Source organism: Lagenorhynchus albirostris, chromosome 20 (assembly GCF_949774975.1).
Source record: "Lagenorhynchus albirostris chromosome 20, mLagAlb1.1, whole genome shotgun sequence".
In the NCBI taxonomy this organism is placed as follows: domain Eukaryota; kingdom Metazoa; phylum Chordata; class Mammalia; order Artiodactyla; family Delphinidae; genus Lagenorhynchus; species Lagenorhynchus albirostris.
In genome coordinates this window covers 35,691,770-35,714,085 of record NC_083114.1, presented here as the reverse complement: position 1 = coordinate 35,714,085, position 22,316 = coordinate 35,691,770, and the positions used below count along the sequence as shown (strand labels likewise).

General features: G+C 52.4%; 1 protein-coding gene across 5 annotated transcripts; it reads left to right on the top strand.

The window, feature by feature from the left end:
- Positions 1-2,117: 2,117 nt before the first annotated feature.
- Positions 2,118-20,735, top strand: MYCBPAP (MYCBP associated protein). Of its 5 annotated transcripts, none has more exons than XM_060135371.1 (19): positions 2,118-2,255; positions 7,608-7,735; positions 8,326-8,485; positions 8,627-8,730; positions 9,520-9,706; positions 9,958-10,073; positions 10,604-10,754; positions 11,864-11,979; positions 12,065-12,180; positions 12,652-12,763; positions 13,285-13,474; positions 13,935-14,122; positions 14,931-15,077; positions 15,906-16,313; positions 16,723-16,844; positions 17,602-17,717; positions 18,191-18,339; positions 18,520-18,690; positions 20,557-20,735. In XM_060135371.1, the coding sequence occupies exons 1-19, from the start codon at positions 2,213-2,215 to the stop codon at positions 20,656-20,658; spliced, it is 2,826 nt and encodes a 941-aa protein (XP_059991354.1). In that variant the 5' UTR covers positions 2,118-2,212; the 3' UTR covers positions 20,659-20,735. The 5 variants fall into 5 exon arrangements, with proteins under 5 accessions (XP_059991354.1, XP_059991353.1, XP_059991350.1 ...); XM_060135370.1 differs by having other exon boundaries at positions 18,517-18,690; XM_060135368.1 differs by lacking the exon at positions 2,118-2,255 and adding an exon at positions 2,325-2,484 and having other exon boundaries at positions 18,517-18,690.
- Positions 20,736-22,316: the final 1,581 nt, after the last annotated feature.

The following is a 22,316-nucleotide window of genomic DNA, read 5'->3' as shown; positions in this document are numbered from 1 at the left end:
GTGTAACTTCCCAAAGTTCCAAGACCTTCCGGAAGCTGAGTGCATGGATAAGAGTTTCATGAGTGTTTGTCTTGTTGGCTAGAGTGGACCCTAAGCTCCTAAGAACAAGAGGAAATGTTTACTTTCCTCCATATCTCAGAGTTCCAGTGGCAGCCATGGATGTGAACTGGTCCTATCTCCCTTCAAGAAAGGGCTTGCTGTTCTCCTGCAAGGAGGGCAGTTAGCTGACAACCTCTGAATGAATATTCTTTTCCCAGATGTCCACACTGGGTTGGCCAAGACTTTGTCAGCTCTGCAACACAGTCTAAGGCTCTCCCGGCCTGGTCCTGCTTCCTCCCCCACTCTCCTCACAATAAACCTCTTGCACTCCTATCTCCATCTGTGTCTGCTTCCTGGAGGGCCCAGATGACACAGTCCCCAGCCTGGAGTATCATAAACGTTCAGTAAACGTTCATAAAGTGAACTGAACTGGGGACTCCCTGGAGGGTGGAAGGAGGTTGGTGCCTAGGTCACTGAGAGCAGGAGAGGAGGGGCTGGTTGTGGAGGATGTGTCAATCATAAGAGGGAAGGTCTACAGGGGCATGGAGAAGGGGCTATACCCCTGGGAGAGGCCCAGTAGTGGAGAACACATAGGGAGCCCAGGGAGTGAACAGCCCTACTGGCATCCTCCCTAGCTCCTCCTCTGTCTGGGGTATACTGCAGCAAAGCTCAGAAATGTCCCAGGAGACAGGGTCCAAAGAGCCCTGGCCTTGGACTTGGGAGAACCAGGTTCAAATTGTGCTTCTGGTTAGTCGACTGACTCTATATACTCTTCCTTGGTGGAGCTCAGTTTTTCCATCTGTAAAATGGGTACACAGACCATCGCTCCAACCCTGGCATGATTTTGAGAATTGACTGAGACGTCCCTACAGTTTATGGAGGGTACTGTGTTGGGTAGTTTAAATGCATACTCTGAGTTAACCCTTACAGTGGCCCTGTGTGGGAGGCATTATGACCTCCATTTTATGTGAGAAAACTGTAGCTCAGAGAGGTCAAGGGACTGGCCCAAGAACACACAGCTAGGAAACAGGGAAAGCTGACATTGGAATCCAGTTCTGTCCTGCTCTAGAGCCCCTTCATTATTCCGCACACAGTTTCTGAGCCGCTGCTATGTCCTAAACTTTGAGTTGGGATGGGGACAAAGGACAAGCCAGCCCTGCTCTCACAGCGTTTATATTCTCTCAGAGAGCTTGACAGCAGCCAACCACTTAAACAAACATCATAATTCCAGAATGCGTTAGGACTGGAAAAAAATATACTGGGTGCATTTATAAAGTTGAGATAACAGAGAAGGCTACTTTGTTTTAAGATTTTTTAAATATTTATTTTATTTATTATTTATTTTTGGCTGCATTGGGTCTTCGTTGCCAGGCGTGGGCTTTCTCTAGTTGCAGCGAGCGGGGGCTACTCTTCGTTGCGGTGCGCGGGCTTCTCATTGCAGTGGCTTCTCTTACTGCAGAGCACAGGCTCTAAGCGCGTGGGCTTCACTAGCTGTGGCACATGGGCTCAAGTAGCTGTGGCTCACGGGCTTAGTTGCTCCGCGGCATGTGGAATCTTCCGGGACCAGGACTCCAACCCGTGTGCCCCGCATTGTCAGGCGGATTCTTAACCACTGCACCACCAGGGAAGCCCAAGAAGGCTACTTTAAATTGGGGGTCAAGGGCGGCATCTCCAAGGACTGAAACAGACAGCGTGAGAAGGCCCCAAGTCCCCAAGTCGGGGTAAAAGCTTGGCTCGTCTGGGAACTGGTGGGCGGGGCAGGTCACCCGGCCCGTGTAGGGGACAAGCAGGGGCCACCGGGCAACTGAAGTCCATGGGGGGAATCAGGGGTTTTCCGCACCGCGTGAAAGGCTAGATCCCGTGGTGGCTGTGCGGAGGGGCCGAGGGACAGCGGGAGCCGGGCTGCAGGCCGTGGTGGGCGTCGGGGGCAGCGGGAAACGGCCGAGAGGGTCGCGGAGCCCCTACTTGCTTCCTCCGTTTCTCTCCCCCGCCCCCGAGTCGCCTCTCCCCCGCCCCTCCCCCGCCCCTTCCCCGCCTGGCTCCGCCCCGCCCGTCTGGCTACTGACTTGTCGGCGCCCGGCGGCGCATCCTGTGACGTCACGATCCGGGTCTGGGGCGTTTTCAGGGTCAGTGCCAGAAGAGCGGCCGGCGGCTGGCGTGTGGGCGCGGCAAGATGAGAAAGGTGGTTTCCAAGCAGTCTCCGCCCAAGTTGTTCGGTGGGTGCGCGTCCCCGCTCGGGGCGCTGGTTGCTATGGACGCCCGGGAGGCCTCTGTTGGGCGGGCGCGCGCAGGGTCGCGGGAGCTGCGGCACAGCCCGGTTTTTCCGGGTCCCGGCGGCGCAGGGCCACGCTCACAGCCCGGGCGGCACCATGAAGTCTCTAAAGAAGGAGTCCCGCCTTAGAATACCTACAAACAGATTCTTGGAGGCCCCAGAGAGCGTGAAAGGTTGGCGCTGGCTGCCTTGGGAGCTCAGGAAAACCAGACAGGGGCAGGGGTTCTTGGGATTCACGACACGGGGCCTGGAGGATGGGGGTGACACCAGGATGGAGATAAAGATCACGCGGGAATGGGGTACGGGACAAGGCGTGCCCTATACCTGTGTGTGGGCACTGTGCTGGGCTACAACGCTATCGGTGGTAACTGTGGGACCCCAGACCTCAGGAAACGGAGGAGGAGAAACCTATCAAGTATAAAGGCTGTGATATAGGATCCCATAGCTATTAAGGGGGATCAGAGCACCTGACCCAAGCCTTGGATGGTGGAGTTAGGGGGGATAGTTTTCTGAAGAGGATGACATTTATGGCTAGTCAAAAAAAAAAAAGCGATTTGCTTCTCCAAGTCTAGGTAGCAGCGTCAGCTGAGGCATGGAACTGTGACATTGATGGCCAGGGCAGAGGTGGTGAGTGTGGAGAAGGGGGAAAGGAGCCAGAGGGGACCGCAGAGGTGATCAGGGACCAGACCACAAACTGGCTTTACATGCTAGGTCAGAAAGTCGGCATGCCATTGCAGGCCTTGGGGAGACCCAGCCTAAGATTGTGGTGTGAGCTCAGTGTGAGGAGGGGGCAGGCCTGGAGACAGTAGGGTTCCCTGGGAGGCCTGGGAAAATGCCTTTATTTAATGCTTCTTCATAGTATACAAGTCCAATGTAGGCTACATTGAGATGCTCTTTCATGATATAATTTTTAACAGTTAAGAAAGAAAGAGAGAAAAATAGCTGGTCTTCTTTCCCAAGGGCAGTCAAGGGCTTTCCTAGGTACTGCCTCCTGCTTACCTAGTTTCTGGGGATCTTATCAGATTTGAACTTTCTGCTGTAAACAAATCAAGGAAAGATTTGTTTCATTGCATATTTATTTTTAATAAGAAATTTAGTTTGTTAAAGAGCCTTTGAATCTACTGTATAGTATGGGGAACTATACTCAGTATTTTGTAATAAACTATAAAGAAAAAGAATCTGAAAAAGAATAAATTTTATATATATGTGTGTATAACTGAATCACTGTGTTGTACACCTGAAACTAACACAACATTGTAAATCAACTATACTTCAGTAAAAATTTTTTAAAAATTAAAAAAAATAAAATCAGAAACAATAATTTAAAAATAAATAGCCCTTCATTTAAGGACATGCATTAAGGTGACGAAAGAAAGAAGCATGCAAGGTACCTTTTTCCTCCTAAATATCTTGGGGGAAGCTTCTAATGTAGTAGGCAATACTTCCTCCCCCCCCAATATAATAAAGTTAATCAACAACTGTAATCTTTCGCTGTGTTTCTCCAAAAACTCTGAATTATAGCAAAAAGGCAAGCAAATATTGTGACTTTAAACCTGTTTAGGGACCTGAGCCCTTTGACTCCTAGGTTTCTCCCTGCTGTAGTTGCTAAGAAACTGGGAAGACTCCCAGCAGTACCAGATCCCTCTCCACCATCAGTTAAAGCTCAGCCCAGGTAGGGACAGCCCCTCCCTTGGTTCCCCTGGTGCAACTGTGAGGTCAGAATTTCCTGAAGACCTTAATTAACACTAATGAAGAATAACATTTAGATGAAACAAGAAGCAGAAAAAATAGGGTTTCTTCTCCTTCCGTAGCTCCCCCCTCCCCTTCTGCCAACCCTGTCCCTCCCACCCTACCTGAGCACCTTGCTTCCAGCTGCCTGGGCTAGCTCCAGCAGAGGTGTCATCTGACTGCCTCATGCAGGGGGGCTGGTCTCTGACCCCCTCACAGCTGTCAGGACAAGGGCGAAGTGCCCTTGGGTTTCCAGACCAAAGAACTGGAAATAGCTGGCCCTGTACAGGTTCAGTAGTGAGACATACTTTGACCTGTGGAAACCTCCCACAGGCCCTGAAATGACCCCCACAGCATCATCCTGCCTGCCTGGCCTCCCCAACTTGTCTCTGCCCCTCCTGTCCACTTGGCTTACCCTCATAGGATGAGTCACTCTGAAATGCTGCTTTCATCAACTCACTCTTCCGAACCAAACCTCCTTCTTGCCAACGGAGGAAGATCAGATGCTTCAGACTTAGTTTACAAAGCCGTGATGCCCTGGTTTTCCTCTCATCCCCACTATCACCCCCACCTCCTCTACAGGCCTTCTGTGTCACCATGCCTCACGTATGCCATGCTCAGCCCCGCCTCCACCTTTGCTCTGATTGTGATCTTACCTGGAACACCTCTGTTTGCTATTCTGCCTATGCGAGGCCTTCTGGTCCTTCAAGGTCTAACTTAACTGGTGAAGCTGCCTCTGACCCTGGTGGCTGCTCTTCTGAACCTTTCCTTAGAGCCCTAACTTTATGATATACATCCATCTGTTCCTTCTTTGTTGTGTAACCAAAGCTATTGTCTGTGCCACTAATTTAGGCTCTTAGGTTATGATTGGTGTGTGTTAGTGTCTGCTGCATCTTTCAGTTCCTCAAGAGAAGGAGCCTTATCTTAATGCTTTATCCCATTTTCTCTGTAATTTATAGTACATAGAAAGTACTTAGTAAATATTCACATTCTCTAGGGTGAATTGAAGTTTAAAATGTATATATCCTTTCTATGAATATTAACTAGAACGCACCATCCCCTGACTATACAGTAGCAGAGCATGTATTGCACTACATTGAAGATATAACCATCTTAGAAAAACCTCAGACCAGAGTTTCACTGACTATTTCAGAAGTCTTCAGCAATGTTGAAGGTTTATAAATTTACACATGGTAATTATGTGTAATTACACCCATCAGTAAAAAGCATATATCTGGAGATGTTTAATCCCTTGAGAAGATGTAGAACCAGCAAGGGTGACGGACAGAGGAAGCAAATCTCCTGGAGAATATAAATAATACCAAAATATCTATAAAAGGGAACCTTCAGCTAGTACCAATTCTTTCTTGGGCTACCACCAACTTTGGTGACTGTGTAGAAGGGAGAGGGGAAGTAGAGATCAAAACCTAAGTCTGCATCTCCACACGTGGCGAGGATGGGACCAGGACTCGCCGTCAAGCCATTTAGCCCCATGTGGGTTTGTGTGCACAGGGCCATGTAGCTTGACTAGTAGGTGCTCCTGAGTTTACTCTGACCCCATTGCTGAGGAGGTGGACTCTGGCCGATAGCGAAATTTAGAGTTATGTTTATTTTATTTTAGTTTTAAATTTTATTTATTTATTTGTCTATGGCTGCGTTGGGTCTTTGTTGCTGCGCGCGGGCTTTTTCTAGTTGCGGCGAGCGGGGGCTACTCTTCATTGTGGTTCGCCGGCTTCTCATTGCGGTGGCTTCTCTTGTTGCGGAGCACGGGCTCTAGGTGCGCGGGCTTCAGTAGTTGTGGCACACGGGCTCAGTAGTTGTGGCACACGGGCTCTAGCTGTGGCTCGCGGGCTCTAGAGCTCAGGCTCAGTAGTTGTGGTGCACGGGCTTAGTTGCTTTGCTGCATGTAGGATCTTCCCGGACCAGGGCTCGAACCTGTGTCCCCTGCATTGACAGGCAGATTCTTAACCACTGAGCCACCAGGGAAGTCCCTAGAGTTATGTTTAGAATGATTCTGGCTTGGGTTTTTTTTTTTTTTGCCGCTGAGTATGTGGGCAGTTTCTAAAAAATAGTTTGATTTTGGTAACCAAAACACCTGCGTTGATGTTTTAATGATATTGCTTCTTAAAAATTAGAATACTGTGAGAAACAGTGGACAAAACCAAGTTGTGTCTTAAAGTCATTAAAGGCAGTGCTTAGGTTTTCTCTTGATTATTTTGTGTAGGGCCTTATATCAAAGCTTTCTGAACCAGAGGGCAGCAGACAGGAGGATACCAGCCAGAGGAACGAGATGCATTTGAAACTGTTAACCCACCTCTGTGGAAGGAAGGCAGGGAATGTGTCCTCGTTGGGAAGAAACTTGCTTCCGCCCCGTGCGTTCTCCGTACCGTGCTCTGGCGTGGCGCATGGAAGATACAGTCTCAGATGGCTCCACTTTCCTCCAGGCCCATGAGCTACTTCCGCCAACCAGTTCACCACCGCAGCAGACTCCTCGATAATCTTGCGCTCAGTCTCGCACCCCCTAATCCGTTCTTTGCCATGTCATGGTCCATAGGCTAAAAACTGAAGTCCTTCACGTGGCTCACTAAGCTCTTAGTGATATGGCTCCTCCTTTTCTCTCCAGACGCTGCTTCCTGCCTCCCACCTCGCTGCACTCCAGCTGTTTAAAAACACATGCTTTGAGTTCCAGCCAGGTGCTCCATTCTCTCTTGCCTCTAGGCCTCTTCATGCTATGCCCTTTGGAATTCCTGTTCTCCATTCTCTTTCCGTTGTCTCTTTTCATCCTTCAGCTCTCAGTCTAATTACCTCCTTAGGAAGCCCTCCCTGACCACCCCACCCACCAGACTGGGGTCCCCTGGATGCTCCCATAGTCACCCTACTTCAGTCTGTTTGACAGTGTTGTCTCCCATGGGCATGTGCTCTTTGAAGCCTAAGACTTTGCCTTATATCCTCAAAACCTGGCACGGTGCCTGACGTGTAGAAGATGCTTAAACAGTATTTGTTAAATGAAGAATGTGAAGTAAATGGTCAGTGGTAAACGTTCTGCTTTCCCCAGAGCATCTGAATTTTCATCAGTGTCTTAGGAAGCTCAGTGCCTTCACCCAGAAGAATGGATGGGAGGGTAAGAAGGCATCTCATCCAGTTGTCCCAGAGCACTGTGCATCAGAGCCACCTAGGGAGTGTTAGAAGCTCAGGAGCCAGGAAGCTGTGTTTGTAAACCCCCAGGAGGTTCTGAGACAGACACCTGACGAATATTTGGGAACCACTGCTTTAGTCCAGCGTCCTCTTTTTACAAAAGGTTAAAAAGGTTAAGTGATGTACCCAAGGTTGTCCAGCTTATAAGTAGCACAGCCTGGAATGGAACGTCTTCTGATCTCAGTTCCAGCTACAGAAGCCTCGGTCACTGTGGTGGCGGGGGGGACCTACAAGAGAGAACTCCTGTTACCCCAGCAAAGTGCTCCCCAGGCCACCTTGGCAGCCTCTGCTGTCCATCCAGGTGGCTAGCTTTGCACCCCCACCATGAAGGCTAATATCTATTTTTAAGTACTTGAACTTTGCTCCTCTTCAGAAAAGAAGCGGGCAAAAGTACCTGAACAGCCCACACCCCCCATTCAGGAAGAACCTGAACCTGTTAGCAATGTCCTACAAGGAGATGACATTCTTGCCTTAGCCATTAAGAAGGAAGACTTGAGGAAGGTAAGGATGAAGTCCAGGGATCCCTTCCTGCAGGAACCTCTCCTTGCCACCTGGGCTGTCTAGAACTTCAACCATGTCCATTGTCCACTGCCTCCCTACTCAGAGGGAGTGTCTAATTCCGTGGAAAAATCCATCAAACATAAATCTGTTCACTTTTGCATCTAAAGGAATTTACCATGTTGTTTGTTTAACATTTCTAAGATTCATATAGAACCACAGGGAAGAGAGAATGAAGTCATTCGCTTCCCATAGAGGCAAGTGCTACCATCCCCATTTCACATGAGGGACAGTGCGTTTAAGAAGCAAAGTTACAGATGTGGATAGCCCCCTGCTTTCCCTGGGAGAGGCAGCCACTTCTCACCTGAACTATCTGGAGGCATGAGATGTTATTTTTTTTCCCAGGATGTTACTAAGCCTCATAGCTGTTACACAGGCATGTCCTCGACAGAACATATGGACAGATCTAGAGATCTAGAGAAACAGATTTGTCCGCCTTCAGGAATTCCACCAAGAATTAGGACAGAGGAGAAGGGTGGTGTTTTTCCTCCTCCTGATCTCATGCGGAATCTCCTCGTTTTATTTCCTTTTAGCAACATATTCCTCGCCTTATTGAAACAGAAGATAAACCTGCAATTACCCAGAAACTTATCATCCGTAAACTCAAACCCAAGGATCATAGGAAGAAGGTCTGTCACTTAGTAGCACATCCTGCTACTCCAGATGCAGCCACGAAGCCCCTGGATTACTCTGGTATGCCCAGCCTCGGCTCTGGCATCTGAATTCATGGGTCATCCTGGAGAGAATGCCGGGTCCTCATCAGAGAGTAGCCTCTTGAATTGTTTACACCAGCTGGCTATAGCTTACCTTCCCCCCTCTTCTTTTTACCCCCAGGGCCAGGTGACATCCTCTATGGCAGTGACCAGATCCTGCCCCACCACATCTTGGGGAGTCTCCAGGACTTTAAGAGAATTGCAGTTGCTCGAGGGAACACCCAGGTTCGTTTGTACAGAGCTGCCTGGGGGAGAGAAGTCACTGATGTCGTTGTGGTCTTACCACCTGGCAGAGTCCAGCAGAACTGGAGTTACAGAGAGAGTCCAGGCTCTGGGCCCCAGAATCTGAGGTGATAAGTGACCCTTCTCCCCAAATAATGAAGCCAACATAGGCTAGCTTCAGCTGAAGTCAAGAATTCACTATAAGGAGACAGAAGTGCCTTGAGGAACCCCAAGGTGAGAGTGTGTCTGGCTCCCGTCACACTGGGCCCACGCTCCCCCATTGCCCTCTGCTCCTCTGTGCCCCGGCTTTATCTCCCCTTCTCGAAAGACTGGCCTGCTCTCCTCCTCAGTCCACATGGTGCAGGAAGGTGGCTCCCCACAGCTCCCAGGGCCACATGGAGAGTCTGTCTGTCTTTCAGTTTCTTTAATTCTCTGGTTCCAGGCAAAGAACCTCTGATTGGTCAGGTGCTAAGAGGCCTGGGGTCAATAAAAATGACTCAGTCGTGCAGCAGGTGAGGGTGTCAACACCAGCTGTGAGGAGGACAGACACATTAAAGGACGTTGACCACAATCTTAGAACAAGCGTTCCCATTCTAGGCGAGAGGGGACTGACAGCAGCTTCCAAGCCCCCCTTGTTCTGCCATTTGCTTTCTGTCACTTGCTACCTTGGGGCCCTGGAAAGGAGGGACTCAGCAGAGCGGGAGGACAGCAGGGATGTAGGCCTGGAGAAGTCTGCTCCGCCCCGGTTCGGTGCCTTCCCCTGCCCTCCACACTCAACGTTGCTCTTTTCAGCTGGCTGAGCTGATCCACACCCCACCCTGTCTGATGACCCTCATCTCAGCTAAAGAAGAGCCGAAGCAGGAAGCCCCAAAAGAAGAGAAGGCACATCCTCCCTGGGCCCCACCTCTTCAGCACAACTTTCTGAAAAACTGGCAGCGCCACGTAGCCCTTCGGAAGAAGCAGCAGGAAACCCTCAGTGGTGAGCAGAGCGGACAGGGCCCCTGCCTGGCCTCACATGGCGTCAAGGCTCCGCCGCTGTGTTTTTTCTCTCCCTTCACCTCCAGAACCTGGATTCAGGCTGCTCACGTTTGTGCTGAGTACTCCCAAGTGCTTCTTGCTCTTAGTGGGTCGTGAAATCAGCCCAGTGACTGGAGCCGATCAGTGCAGAGAGCTCGGGCCCCTGTTTGTTCTGATTTGGTGGCGGGACTGCATTCTTGGCTCTCTTGCTAGAACGGCTGAAGAAGCCAGTCGGCGAGCTGCTGATGCACATGGGGGAGACCTACAGGAAGATCCAGGAAGAACGGGAGCTCCTTGACCGCACACTGCCAGCACGGCCTGATGGGAAGGTAAGGACAGCGTTCCCAGGTACCCTGTGGGAGGGGTCTGGACAGCTGGGGACAAAAAAAATCTATCCAGTGCAAAGCACTGTTAAGCCCTCAAGGTCTTTACTAAATTCTATTATTGGTCCTATTACTGATCGTTCACGGACTGGCCAGGTAAGTAATTCGGCCCGTGGTAGTCACTGTTAGTCAGTTTGAGGAGAAAGATACCACTGGCACTAAGTTATCAGAATAGTCTTCGTCTTAGTGTTGTCTCCTAAAAACTGAGGCTCCACCTTTCAGTCGCCCCAGGGTGCCATGTTGTGTTCTGGTATGTCAGTACCTGGAACAACCCGCCCTGGCTGGAGCCAGGTAAACGTACAACAGGGCAGCCTGAAAATAAGAAAGTGGGTGCTTCTCTCCTGCTCTCAGGCAGGGCAGTGCGAATCCCCCAGAGGGAGCATCTGTAGTCTGTGGAGCTCTTGTCTTCCCAGGCTCCCCACCAGCCTCTCTCCAAGGTGCTCAGGTGGTCTGACTCATCTGTCCTCCATCACCAGGGCTGTGAATTGACCAGTGGGTTCTGGAGTCAACCGGAATACCTGGGAGATGAAATGATGGGCCTGGTAATGACGAAGACAAAAACTCAGCGTGGCCTCGTGGAACCAATCACTCACGTCAGGAAGCCCCGCTCCATCCAGGTGGAGATGGGTGAGGAGCGGGCTGTAAATGTGACTGGCTAGGGGGGAAAGATCAGGGCTCTGGTGCGGAGGTTCAGTCCTCTCTTCAGTAAGACCGCGGTAGCAGTGGTGGGAGGAGCAGGCAGAAGCCTGGGCTCTAGGGCGGTGCTGTCCTTACTGCAGCTGAGCCACCGTGGCAGCTGAGCGGAATGTGGCCGGTCTGAACTGAGATGTGCTGTAAGTGTAAGCGTTGCACTGGGTTTCGAAGATCAGTTCGAAAAAATAGATTTTTTTTTTTTTTTTTTGCGGTACGCGGGCCTCTGACTGTTGTGGCCTCTCCCGTTGTGGAGCACAGGCTCCGGACGCGCAGACTCAGCGGCCATGGCTCACGGGCCCAGCCGCTCTGCGGCATGTGGGATCTTCCCGGACCGGGGCACGAACCCGCGTCCCCTGCATCGGCAGGCAGACTCTCAACCACTGCGCCACCAGGGAAGCCCCGAAAAAATAGATTTTATTAATAATTTTTGTATTGATTACGTGTTGAAATAAGATTTTTAATATATTGGGTTAAACTGTATTATTAAAATTCATTCCATCTGTGTTTTTTTAATCGTTTTAAACGTGGCATCTGGAAAATTTTAAATTACATATACATGGCTTGCATTTGTGGTTTGCATCGTATTTCTAATGGGCAGCACTGCTTTAAAGGCTGCCAGACTGTCTGGGTTCAGATCCCAGCTGTGTTGAGTTTGTGAACACCAGCGAGTTATTTAACCTCTCTGGTCCTCAGTTTCCCTATCTGTAAAATACTCATGGGGTTGTGAGAGGGTTAAATGAGACGTGCTGTGTATTAAGAGGTTCTGGCCCATTGTTAAACACTCAATAAAAGGTAGCTGCTGTTGTTACTTTTATTATAATCCAAAGATTTGACGGTTTGGAAGCTAATTTTGCAGGAGTCCTGTGCAGGCCTGCTGAGGCAGTAGGTGTGGGACCAGAAGGAGGGGAGCCCAGCTCACAGAGAAGCTGTTTTCAGCTCTTTCAGAAACGGTGCTGGGATGGGCGCTCTCAGAGCCCTTGAAAGTGGTTGGGGAAGGGGGCGTGGCAGCAGCCTGTGCTGAGGGCCCTTGGACCCTGCTCTAGGATTGCCAGCCCAGAAGGATGCTTGGTACCGCTACACCTGGGATCGGAGTCTGTTTCTGATCTACCGACGCAAGGAACTACAGAGCATCATGGCGGAGCTGGATTTTAGCCAGCAGGTTGGTAGTCTGTGCCTAGTCTGAAGCCCCGCAGGGTGGTGCCTGTCTTCAGTCAGCTAACCTTTCCTTTCTCTGTCTCTCTGAGGATATTGATGGCCTGGAGGTGGTGGGCAAAGGGCGGCCTTTCTCCACTGTTACCGTGGAAGACTATTCAGTGTTTGAAAGGAGCCAGGAAAGCTCCTCTGAAGACACAGTGCACTTGTGAGTTGGGGCTGGGCCCTAGGGAGAGCGGTTGGAGAGTGTGGCTTCCCCAGCACCTTCAAGTATTGTAGGGCAAGCTTCCCTCCCTGAAGTCAGGGGGCCCCCATTCCAGCCTCTCGCTAGTGGCTGTCACCCCCTCCTCTAGCCCATTCGAAGGAACACCTGTGCTCGCTTTACTATTGCCATCTGTTCTCTTCCAGCAACCAACTCCTAGTGGAGATTTCCTAGACATTCCTTTGCTCATAAATGGGGCCCCTCCAGACTCTCCCAGTGCTGAGCGGCTCTGCATGAAGAGTCTCTTTATGTCCAAGAACCTCCCACTACAGGAACGGAGCAGGATGGAGCCGATGATGCTCCACTGGAGGGCAGAGCCGGGCACATCTCCAGCTTTTCTGGCAACCATTTCCGTGGGCTCCACGCGGCAAGACTGTGGCAGACTCAGGGAGAATAAGTCATTGCTTTTTCTTACAGAGACTTATTGGCCAATTACCCTGATGTGGTCCCTATGCCTATTCTTGGCCCTTCTCTGCTGTTCTGTGGGCAGCCAGCTTGCTGGATCCGAGGCAGCAACCCAGAGGACAAGGTAAAACGGCCTTCACCCTCACCCACCTGCTGGAAGGGCCTCCCTCATGGGGCAGTCCCAGGGTGACTGCGGCAGTCACAAGGAGCCTGCACGGTCTCCTGTTTGAGTTTTTATCGGGTCATGCTTTCAGTATGTGTCTGAAAATGGTAACAGCAACGCTAACTTGAGCCAGAATAAAGTCACAAGGCTGGAAAGAGAGTGTCACAAGCCGCCCAGTTTGTACCTAGTCCCGAACATGTAAATAAGCAAACCTCAAACAGGTATGGCTTTAAGAAGGTTCTAAAATAGTCTTCAGACGCTAAGGAACAGAAGTGTTTGTAAACATCTGTTTCATCTCCTCTCCTTACTGCTGATGGCAGGGACAGCCACTCTTGGGGTATGATACCTAGCTGTTTGAGAGCGGCCAGGCCCAGGAGACTTCCAGTGCCAAACCCGGAAGAGTCCCGGCAAACCAGGCTGAGTTGGTCACCCTAGGCCAGGACCTCCCACAGAGGCATCTCTCATGCCTCTTCTCTCCCCAGAGGCACGTTGGAATTGCTGTCCGCTTGACCTTTGAAACTCTAGAAGGCGAGAAAGCATCTTCAGAACTGACGGTGGTCAATAATGGCACAGTGGCCATTTGGTATGACTGGCGGAGGAGGTCCCAGCTGGACTCTTTCCAAGACCTGAAGAGGAACAGGATGCAGCGGTTTTACTTCAACAATCGGGAAGGTACCAGGGAGAAGCCGCCCCGCTCACCCCTCCTGCAGCCAAAGTCTAGCTGATGCCCAGCTCTTGCAAGTGTGAGCCCCTCTTCCCGCCTGTCCCTCCCATCCTGTGAAGTGTGTTGTCGCCTGACTGTTCCTGTCAGCTGGGGGAACGGTGGAACACTTGAGAACACAGGGGAGTGAGCCACCTGTGGGAGGCAGAACACGGGGGGGGGGTGCCGCGGAAGCATTCTAGATGTTCAGTTACCCATATGCACAGGCCTGAGGCTGGGACGACCACCTGTCCCTCTTGCCTGGGACATTCCCGGTTTTTGCAATGAAAGTCCCACATCCCAAGAAAGCCCTCAGTCCTACGCAAGCTGGGACAGTTGGTCACCCTAACCAGGGCTTAGTTAACTTTATACATGCAGGCTTGGGGCTCAGTGCTCCTACTCGGTGAAAACCTCTTTCTCTGTCCCTCTCAGGTGTGATTCTGCCTGGAGAAACTAGAAAGTTTCCCTTCTTCTTTAAGTCTTTGAATGCTGGGATCTTCAGGGAGTGTTGGGAGTTTGGAACCCACCCCACCCTGTTAGGAGGTGCTCTCCTGCAGGTCAATCTCCATGCAGTCTCCCTGACCCAGGACATCTTTAGGGATGAGAGGAAGTTATTGGAGGTAAGGGACCCGGGATCTTGGCCCCTGTGGACACTAGGTAGGTTAACTTACCTAGTGTTCTCCCTGGCACTGCCTGCAGGGATCTTGTTTCTCCCACAGCCCAAGAGGTGAATTTTTCAAAAACACACTCTTGCTCAAAACACACTCCTCGGGGCTTTGTGATATAAAAGATGGGTGGGCAGGCAAGAGAAAGGGCAGCTTTGAGCTTCACCACGCTCGGCCCTACTGCATTAGAAAGAAATGAGACTGGGCCTTAAGATGCAGGCTGCATGCAAGTACTTATCTGAGTACAAACACAACGCATGGCCCTCTGCGCTGGTACTGTATCTGTTCACTGTCGTCTGGTACTATCCAGTGGAATTGCATTTAACTGGCATGACTTCAAAACCAGGCAAAACCAGAGAGAACAATTGAACTAGTGGGGCCGGCACCCAGGAGTACGAACACAACGGGAACTGGGAGTCTGCCGGCCCCAGTCCATCTCATGGCCTGGCCATCTGGTGCTGTGCTTTGTGGGATTCTGGAGAAAGCTGTGCTTTTTTATTCATCGTGGCCCCCCGACACAAGCCAGCTACTTCGGCTGGGGCTCAGCCCTTGGTGAACAAAGGTGATTTTGACAAATGTAATGTCTGCTTTACTTGCTGACTACAGGACCAGCCTTTCTCACGAGATGCCCCTCTACTATTTCTGTGACACTGACCATGTGGCCAAGCCACGTTCTCAACAGGGCCCAAACCATGCGGCCCCAAGGATGTCATGTGCGTTTTGAAAGCCTGAGGTGCCGCTTATACCACCTTCCCTTCCTCAGAACAAGCTGGCTTCCCACGAAGCAGTCACCGTCGTGGAGAGCATGCTGCAGGAGCTGCTGAGGGGAATCCTGACCCCGGAACGTGCACAGTCACCTGTGGACGCCTATCTCACCGAGGAGGACTTGTTCCACCATAGGAATCCTCGGGTACAGGCCCAGCGCTGGCCCCTGCCCCTCGTGCGTGCCCTGGGAGAAAGTAATAGCAAACCCTTTGATGTGCCAGGACCTGTTCTTAGCATCTCCATGAATAACTCAGTTTCTCCACAGCAGTCCTGTGAGATGGGTACTATTTTTTTCTTTTTTTTAAAGACACCAATTTACTTGAACATTTGTTACTTTTTTTTTTTTAATTTATTTTTGGCTGTGTTGGGTCTTTGTTTCTGTGCGAGGGCTTTCTCTAGTTGTGGCGAGCGGGGGCCACTCTTCATCGTGGTGCGCGGGCCTCTCACTATCGCGGCCTCTCCTGTTGTGGAGCACAGGCTCCAGACGCGCAGGCTCAGTAGTTGTGGCTCACGGGCCCAGTTGCTCCGCGGTATGTGGGATCCTCCCAGACCAGGGCTCGAACCTGTGTCCCCTGCATTAGCAGGCAGATTCTCAACCACTGCGCCACCAGGGAAGCCCAATGGGTACTATTTATATCCTCATTTTATATGGGAGAAACTGAGGTCCAGGGAGCTTAAGTAATTTGCCCAAGATAACTTAGCTAGTGTAAGTGGATGCTTGGTGATAACAGAGCTTCAAAAACGTCTTAATTCAAACTCAATCTTCCTTGGAAGCCCAAATGTATAAAAAGCTTTAAGTTGGAGATGCTTAGGTTGAAAGGGAAGTGGGGAGCCCCTCTGGGCCCAGCAGTTCCTGCCAGCCTCCTCCATCGGCGCTCTCGAGGGAACGGGAAGCTGGAGCAGGCTGGCTCGGGCTCTGGGTCCCCCATGTTGCAGCCTCTCCATCACGTGTCTTCTCTTGCCTCTGCTGCAGCTGCATTACCAGCACCAAGTGGTGCAAAACCTGCACAGACTGTGGTGCCAGTACACCGTCCTGCCCCCCAAGGCTGAGGAGGCCGGGCCGGGCGAGGAAGAGCACCTCAGCCCCAGGGCCCAGCCTGCTGCGGCCCCGTCAGCCTATGGGGAGGCGGCCTCGATGAAGGTCGGGTCTTCTGTGCACCTTAAGAGCCCAGCGTTGGACCCCCAACCACCCCGGCAGGAGAGTGAGGCCCTCAGGGACTCCCGACATCCTGTTGGGTCCCAGAAGACTGGTCTGGGTTCTCAGCAGAAGAGCATCATGGAGGTGGAGGAGAGCCCAGACCTGCAGAGTGTCCGGAGCTCCCAGGAGCTGGACGGCCTTCCCCCACCAGAGTGGAACCTCTGCCTGGAGGACTTCAGAAAGGTGCCTCCCCAGCCCTGGGGGGTTGGTGGAGAAGGGCCCAAGCACCAGGTGCCGGTGCTTCTGGCCTGAGCTGCCTCAGCTCAGGGGCATCCTTCTAAGGGCCCTAGCCAACCTTCTAAGGGCCCAGAGAAAGCAATCTCTTGGTCATCTCTCTTTATCTCGGGTGCCTAGGCCACTGTGGTGCAGGAGGGACTCCTTCTCTGACCCTGGCAAACCTTGGAAAGGGGTTCATGGGTACAGATTTCTGAGGGAGGGCCCAGGCTCCCACAGAAGGCACCCAGACAGACTCTCCATGGCTGCATCCCCTCCTGGCCACCTGCCCTTACCACACTACACCTGTTAGTAGAGGACACAGGAGCCCCTGGTGTCCTGGGCAGAACGGTTGCCCATGGTACCTCTGACCGGCCAGGTAGTGGTGGCACTCCCTGAGGAGAACCAGAGAGAAGACGCCCTAATCAGGCTCAACAAAGCGGCCCTGGAGCTGTGCCAGGAACCGCGGCCGTTGCAGTCCGACCTCCTGTACCAGATGTGGTAGGTACCGCCACCAGGAGGGCTGCTCCCATCCCTTCCCCTTCGCGGCGTGTGGCCAGGGGTTCTGGGCAAGCAGTCCCAGGACTCAAGGGGGCTGAGCTCTCTTTGAGATCGGGTTGCTGAAAGATGCTGCACACACGCTACGGTCCGGCAGCTGCTGCAGCAGCCCCTACAGCTGCTCTCCCTCTGCCAGCTGCCCTCTGGGGAGGAGTCACAGCAGAGTAAGCACCTAGACCTTTTCCCCCCTTCTTCCCTTGTTCCTTCTCAATGAGCAGAGGAATGCTCCTTGAGAGCAGAGGCGACAGCAGAGGGCAGTGAGAAGCGGACCTATTCCATGAAAAGCCTCACTTGATCGCCAGCCTTCCCATCGCCTGTTTGCAACTTGCTTGGATAGGCCTGGGGGGCTTTTGCAAGGCCCTCAGAACACATCCCCAGGAGCCTTGTCCTGGAAGTCTTTTGCGAGTCTAGCCCCTCCAGTGGGACTGGATCCAGTTCTAGCCATGGTTTCAAGATGGAGTTCGTTCAAGGCTGATCTAACCTTATCCTTGGGCCACTTTTTCTTGGCTGCCTCCCGAGGGAAGCCAGATCGCCATCCCAGCACTTGCATGGGTGCCAGTGAGGGTGCTGGCTGGACAGAGGCATGGTGCTTCGGTGGCAGTTCCTGGCACCAGTGCCTTGGAAGGGAAGGACCAAGCCTCTACGGGTTCAAGGGCGAATGAGGGACGATGGCTTTTCTCCAATATATCTTGCTCTCTAGTTTGCAGCTGTGGCGAGATGTGATTGACAGCCTGGTGAGCCATTCCCTGTGGCTGAGGGCTCTGCTGGGCCTGCCTGAGAAGGAGACCATCTACCTGCACATGCCAGAAGCGCAAGGTCAGACACTGTGCAGCCGCACCTCCGTGTAGTCTTTCCCATCCCTCTGCCCGGGCGGCGGTGGCGCCTCAGCCATTTGTACGCTTCCGGTGGAACCTTCGTTAGGTTGGCCCATGGGGTAGGCCTCCTGCTACCTTTTTATCAGCTGCCAGAATTTGGGACCTAGAAACAACCCTAACGATCACCTTAGTTCAGTCCCCACGTTTTACAGGTGGAGTCCCAGAAAGGCAAGATGACTTGCCGTCCCGTAGGTGGGGAAAGGGTGGAGCTGGGACCGGCGCCTGGGCCTCTCACCCCTGGCCTACAGTCCTGTTCCACAAGGTCATGCTCCTGAACCAGGGCCTTGCTCCCAGTCTGTGGGGATTCTCTCAAACAGCTAGAGCACTGCTGGCCCAGGGCCCGTTGCTCTCCCAGTTCCTGCCTGTGGGGGCAGCTAGGCCACAGGCCATTTGACTTCCGTTCACCTTCCTCAGATCGAAAGTCACCTCCTGTCACAGAAGTGAAGGTGACTTCCGGGAGAGTGGGGAAGGAGGACCGGAAAGGGCCATCTCAAGAAAAGAAGCAGTTGGGAATCAAAGACAAAGATGATAAAAAAGGAGCCAAGCTGCCACCTGGGAAAGAGGCAGGTAGCACGTCGTCTGGGCCTGGGGGCGTGGGCTGGGGAAGGGATACGAGGGGCTGCGGAAGGTGGGCAGTCACGCCAGCATGATGCCCCTGCTCCCCACTAAGCTGCTCTTGAGAAAGTCCTGGACCTCCCCCAGGAGCTACTGAAGGCCGGGCATGTCTCTGTCTCTCCAAGCAGGACCATTTAAACAGCAAGAAGCACAAAGCAAAGGATGACAAGAAACCGATGAAATCTACAAGTCGGGACAGGCTTCCCTTGGAAGACCCTGTCCCTGACATCATCATCCCGGCTCAGGAACCCATAGATCCCCTGGTCATGGAGAAATACACCCAGAGGCTGCATACTGAGGTGAGGGCAAGAGCCTGGCACTCAGCCCTCCCCTCACTCACACCTGCCCTGCATACCTTCCTCCACTCCCTGGCTCCCTCATTCATTCTGTTTATCCCACAAACAGTAAGGGCCTACTGCACTGTGATGGAAGCAGAGCTGCCCTTGTGAAGGGCATCCTAGTGTTCAAGACAGACCTCATGAATAAGTAACACCTCTGGTATGTTAGGTGATGAGCACTATGGGAAAAAGAGAGAGACCAGGGCTGGGGGATGGGGAAGCCCCGGGTGGGGGTAGGTGGGCCTCATTGGAAGGTGACATCAAACAAAGACTTGAAGGGAAGGGAAGTGTGGCCATGTTGGCATCTAGGAAGAGTGCTGTGAGCAGAAGAGGGAGTGAGCCAGGAGGACAGAAGGGCAGAGGGTCCACCAAGAGGGAGCGGGTCATGTGGGGCTTGGTAGGCCACTGTGAGGACACAGTGTTTTGAACTGAGGAGTGATGTGGTCCGACTCATGCTTTAGAAGATCACTCCGGCTGCCATTTGGAAATAGATTCTAGGGGGGACAGAGCAGAAGCCTTTTCCTTTCTGCTGCTCCCACTTCTTCTCTGTTAGGTGCGTCTGGGAGATGTGTTCCTTGGGTGACCACCATGTAGAGTGCATTTCCAGCAAGTGTAAGGGTTTTGAAACGCTGGAGAGACTTTATAAAATGTGTTCTTAAGCAGGAGGTCCTTAGGGATTCACCTACGTGTTGTGTTCTGTTCTTTGTCATTGTTGTTGGTTTGGGAGGGGAGCTCCACAAAGCCATGTTTGATATATCAAGGAGTCTAATGGCAATGCTTTGTCTTCCTCTGGTGTGGACAGCTGGGCAGCCGAGATTGTATTGTGCATTGCGCTAACGCTCAGATCACATTTAATCAGAAGCTCCATTTGCTGTTGGTGACATCACTGAGATGTGTGGATTTCCATGGGGTCTAGAAAGTAATCATAGGGCTCTGAGGACCCGTGGGGTAGTCTCTTGCTTGGCTTTTTGAAATTAAGAATCAACTTGCTGAGGCTTGTGTGGTCCAGCTCCACCACAGGGTACAGTCTTGGAGACATTTCAGTACGTGGATCTGTGATCTTACTGGAAGGAAAGTTGGTCTCCAGGAGGCCAGGGTAGAACTGGGTCACCTCAAGGGACTAAATGGGCACTGCTCCCTGGGCCTCCCTGGAATTGCCCCTTTAACCACTCTAGGCTCTAATGTCCCCATATGTCCAAGGGGCAGTGCAGGATTACTGCCCCAGACTGGTTCAAAAAATAAAACTGGGACTTCCCTGGTGGCACAGTGGTTAAGAATCCACCTGCTAATGCAGGGGACACGGGTTCGATCCCTGGTCTGGTAAGATCCCACATGCCGCGAAGCAACTAAGCCCGTGTGCCACACTACTGAGCATGCACTCTAGAGCCCGCGAGCCACAATTACTGAGCCCACGTGCCGCAACTACTGAAGCCCATATGCTCTAGGGCCCGCGTGCTGCAACTACTGAGCCCATGTGCTGCACCTACTGAAAACTGTGCACCTAGAGCCCATGCTCTGCAACAAGAGAAGCCACCGCAATGAGAAGCCCATGCACTGCAACAAAGAGTAGCCCCTGCTCGCCGCAACTAGGGAAAGCCCATGTGCAGCAATGAAGACCCAACGCATCCAAAAAAAAAAAATCTATTCGCAAAAACAAAAGTCCTACAGAAAATTTAGTTTTATCTACACAACTTGAGTTGTCCCCCTCTCCAGCTGTCCCTCTTGTATAGATGTGTCCATCCATCTCGCAGCATGGGGGATGCTCCCTCGTGCAGGTGCTTTCCAGGGAGTGAACCTTTGCCTGTGATGTTCATCCCATTCTTCCAGGTCTATGGGCTGCTGGATGCCCTGGTGACCGACCTACTGGTCCTGGCTGATGAGCTCAGCCCCAAAGAGAATGTCAAGGAGCCTTTGCGTCTCTGCACCTGACTTGCATGCCTGAGCTGCCTTCTGCGAAACTGCTTAAAAAACAAATCAATAAAGAACCTTTAGGTTCCTACCACTTCCCTTATGCCTCCATGTCTTGAATGTCAGATCTTTTTTTTTTTTCTTTTCTTTGCGGTACGCGGGCCTCTCCCGTTGCGGAGCACAGGCTCCGGACGCGCAGGCTCAGCGGCCATGGCTCACGGGCCCAGCCGCTCCGCGGCATGTAGGATCCTCCCAGACCGGGGCACAAACCCGTGTCCCCTGCATCAGCAGGCGGACTCTCAACCACTGCGCCACCAGGGAAGCCCTTGAATGTCAGATCTTGATGAAGTCAGGTCCTGGTCCTCCCATGTCCCACCTGCCCTTGGATTCCCCTCCTCCCCATTCCTGGAGCCATCCAACAGGAGGAGAGAGAAACACAGCTGGGGAGGTGATATGTGGGATGAGGAGTGGAAGAGCAAGTTGGCAGCAGGACAAGGAATGAAGCAGGTGACAGGACAGAGAGCATCACCCCTCGTAGCCCCTGCCTCTGGCCTTTGTTGACCTACACTTTTGGGGTCATCTTCCCGGAGCCAGGTCTTCCCAAAGTGTCATCACCAAGAATGACACAGTGTGTGACTAGGAGGGGAACTAGACACCATGGGACCTGGGTCCCTGAGGTCCTCACACTTCCACTGGGTCCAAGGGCCTCGTCCCAGTCCCTGAGGATCATGCTACCACACCCTTAAACCCTAAAGGCCAGATCCCTTTGTCGTCAGCCAGAAATTATTCTGGATTCTAGCCTGCTTATCCCCCTCCCCATGCCGAGCCACCTGGCCTCTTTGAGCCATTTTTTTCTACCTTAAAAACAGCCTCTGGACTTTCTGCTCCCTCCCTTGCTCAGAGAAATATGAAGTGGATGAGAGATGACTCTTGCAAAGAAACATGCTGTCAGCTCAGACTCAGCACCATAAATTCTCCTCTGTCAGTAATAATCATTCTGGGCCAGGCTGCCTGTACAGAGTGGGCCCCAGGCTCCCAGAGTTTGAAGAACAACTTTGCTAACGGTGGGCTTATGGGCCTTAAATGCTGATGCAGCAGAAGGGAGAGGGGGAGACCTGAAGAGTGGCTACAGTCTCCTACCCACTTGGTTCTGCATTTGGTGCTTCTGATAAGGACCTCATGGGCCTCAAGCATCCTCCAGTTGACACATGGGAGGAGGTTTGGGGAGAGCAGGGCATTCCGATCTGATCCCGTGTCAGAGATGCAGAGAGGGCGCTGCGCCTGAAGTCCTGATGCACCCTTCAGGGTTGCTGAGGGGACCAGATGGAAACCCACACAAGGCAGTACTCCACCAAAGGGCCAGCCCCAGGGAATGGTGGTCGTGGCTCAGAGGAGGAATATAGGGGTGGGGTGAGTGTTGGAGCCTCCCCTCCCCACCCTTCATTTCCCCTGAGGAGGCAGAGGAAGGGTTAACTCACCGCAGAGTGGGAGTGGGTCACCAGCACTGGCTCCAGAGCTGCACCTCCTGGGGACAGCCAGCAGGCAGGCCTCCCACCTCTGAGGGTGCTGCCTGTCTGGCCAGCAGGAAGGGGTTAACGTGCCCTGCACTTCCTCCTGTGTCCTGTTACTGCTGAGGCAGACCTGCCTGGCCAGCTGAGCAACTTTCCTCCTGAGTGCTG

Bases quoted from the DNA above. Each gene is read 5' to 3' on its own strand.
- MYCBPAP (XM_060135367.1), top strand. From the start codon at position 2,409: ATGAAGTCTCTAAAGAAGGAGTCCCGCCTTAGAATACCTACAAACAGA. The intron at 10,755-11,863 runs GTGAGGAGCGGG...ACCCTGCTCTAG, and splicing joins CTCCATCCAGGTGGAGATGG to GATTGCCAGCCCAGAAGGAT. The intron at 17,718-18,190 runs GTCAGACACTGT...CACCTTCCTCAG, and splicing joins GCACATGCCAGAAGCGCAAG to ATCGAAAGTCACCTCCTGTC.